This window comes from Brassica oleracea, chromosome C8, assembly GCF_000695525.1.
Source record: "Brassica oleracea var. oleracea cultivar TO1000 chromosome C8, BOL, whole genome shotgun sequence".
In the NCBI taxonomy this organism is placed as follows: Eukaryota; Viridiplantae; Streptophyta; class Magnoliopsida; order Brassicales; family Brassicaceae; genus Brassica; species Brassica oleracea.
In genome coordinates, this window is record NC_027755.1 from 28,842,318 (window position 1) to 28,845,184 (window position 2,867).

General features: G+C 31.4%; 1 protein-coding gene across 1 annotated transcript in view; it reads left to right on the forward strand.

Annotated features, from left to right (window-relative positions):
• Positions 1–384: 384 nt before the first annotated feature.
• LOC106310784 (wall-associated receptor kinase-like 15) overlaps positions 385–2,867 on the forward strand; it is a 7,676-nt gene continuing 5,193 nt past the window's right edge. The window contains exons 1-2 of the mRNA XM_013748005.1: positions 385–1,186; positions 1,277–1,336. Coding sequence (XP_013603459.1) covers positions 385–1,186; positions 1,277–1,336 — 862 coding nt within the window. The remainder of the gene's footprint in view (positions 1,187–1,276; positions 1,337–2,867) is intronic.

Sequence of the window (2,867 nt, forward strand, 5' to 3'; positions counted from 1 at the left end):
CACTTGTAATAAACAAATGAACTAAAGATTATTTATTTCTAATGCTCTTCAAATAATAAAAAAAGGATGCATGCAATAATAAAAACGTCTTCCACATGACTTCTACTCATGAACTATTTGTTTAAGAAGTTACAAAAAAAAGTACGGTATTTTGTTTAAGAAGTAAACAAATCAGAATTTTGTGCAAATTCGAGATATCTGAACGCAGCTTTTAATGTACCATGATGCAATGGGAACATTGAAATAATCTATTCGTTTCACTAACTGACAAAATAAAAATACAGGGGTTATCATTATTTCTTCTTAAAAGAAAAATCAGAAATCATAGTACGCAGCTCATATACATACCTTCTACACCCTGAGAAAGCACCTGCCCATAAAAAAATGGAGTTTCCATGGCTCTTCCTCACCACATTCACACTTTGTCTACTACTCTCATTCTCTTCTACTGCTGAATCTTTCAAACGATGCCCTAACTGTGGCTCCACCCGAGTTCCATACCCGCTAAGCACAGGACCCGGTTGTGGTGATCCGGATTACAAGATCCGGTGTGACATCCGCGGTTCCCTATGGTTTGATACCCTCAACGGATCAACCAATCCGATCAAACTCATTGACCCATCAGGCCAACGGTTTGTCCTTGCTCCACCCGGGTTCGAACCCAACACATGTGTATCAGTCGATATCAAGAGCCACGGTATTCAGCTAGACCCAAACCTTCCTTTCAATGTAAGTAGTAGTAACACAGTTATAATCATGAACTGTACGAAAGACGGCCTAGATGGATACATCTCTCAAGGTTTCAACTGTTCAGATAATAGCTTGTGCCACAAGTTTCTAAATGAGAATCCTGAGGCACGAGGCAAGTGTAGAGGAGTGACATCGTGCTGCTGGTATAAGACCGGTGCATCAGTTAATACTTATAAAGTTTATAGGGCTAGGACAGAGAAGTGTACAGCTTATCAGAGTTTTATGAATTTGGATCTGACGATGCCGGTTAGCAAATGGGGCGAACCGGCCGTGGAGATACTATGGGAAGCTCCGAGAGAGCCGGTTTGTAAGATACCGGGAGATTGTACGGGTTTGGTTAATTCTGTTTGTTCGGTTGATCCAAAGAGTTTAGGACAGAAGAGATGTTTATGCAAGAAAGGGTTACAATGGGACGCGGTCAACGCAGTATGTGAAGGTCCGGTTTTGATATATGACTTCTGATTTATTGAGATTTAAGTCTTCTTTTTTATTTACTAAAAGCAAAATTAAAATTTGTTTAATTTAGTCAAGAGGTGCTCAAACGGAAAGAAGTGCAAGCGACGGAGCAATTTACCTTTAATCGGAGGTAAATTCGAGTTCTCTAATTGCATTATGATCCGATATCCTTGGGTACATATTCAGATTCGTATAATTTTTTTTGGGTTTTGGATGCATATTAATTCAGGTATTAAGTTTTGTATATATTCTAGACTAAAATCAAATATATTATAATTTTGTCTAATATTTATATTGGTTTCGAACTTATTTCAGATTTAGTTAATAACTAGGTGATTCTCCCGCGGTCAGCCACGAAAATAAAAAATTTAAAATAAATAAATTATAGTATTGAAAAATATTTGGTTTTGCATGTTTATAGGTTTTAAGTAAAATTTTCATTTGTTTGTATGATAAAAATTGTATTGAGTATCTTTATGTTCTCATCTTAATCAGATATGTGATTTGCAATATAATGTTTTATATTAGTTTAACTATTCGTCACGGTATGTTGATTTGCATCTATTATTTTAAATTGATGATGATTTTTTTTTTGTTTTAATCAGGTTAAAGTTGGTTTAGTAGTAAGTAGTTCAGTTTATACTCTTATATTTGTAAATATATATTATAAAATTTTGTATAGTTTGATATATGTTATTTTGAAAATTTGAAAACAATAAATATTAAACCAGATATACATTAATAAACATAATTTGTAGTATTTTGAAAATTATTAAACATGTATAAATTTATATATAATATATAATTCATAATAATTGGTTGATTTAATTGTTCATATTTTGATTGGTTTTGCTATTTATATTTTGGTATTGGGTTATATCATAATTTTTTTGTTATAATTAGACTAAAATAAGAATAATACTGTTAATTATACTTTGTTTAGTTTTTCCTTTGGTTGATAAATAAATATAAATATATATATATATATATATATATATATATATATATGTATTATTTTATATATGTATTTCAATAAAATATATGGCTATATTTTATAAATTTATAGATATTTCCTTTTTGTTTATGATTTTTCGACAAATAAAAAGAAAAATAATTTATTTTTGTATATAATCTATCTTTTTACATTTAGTAAGGGCTTTTTGCAGAATTGACCTATAACTTAAAGTCAAACACAAAACTAACCTTTTTTTTTTGAAAATTGGTTTTGCCCTATTCACCCCACAAGTTCATATAATTTACGAAAATGCCATCAATTTTTTTTTTCTTTTTTTTTCGAAAATGACATTTTTACTCTCTCACCCTCATCATCTTCAAGTAATTACAAGATTGTCATTGTCATCAATACCACAACCACCATGAACAACCAATTTGAAGCTCTTAATGCTCCCAAAATCGATTTACCCTTCTTCTTTTTCCATTCTTGTGAACTAAACACAACATATCTCTCACTTTCTCTCCACAATGAGCTAAAAAAACCCAAGATTTTGATTCTAAATTTTTTATGGTTCATAGAGTCATAGAAGCTAACGATTCTGGGTGGGTTACTTTCGTTTGTGATTCTGTGTGCTTGGAGAAGCCTTATGTATGCTAAGGAACTTATCTCACCAATTTAAGGTATGACATCGAGTTTTTTTCCAGAT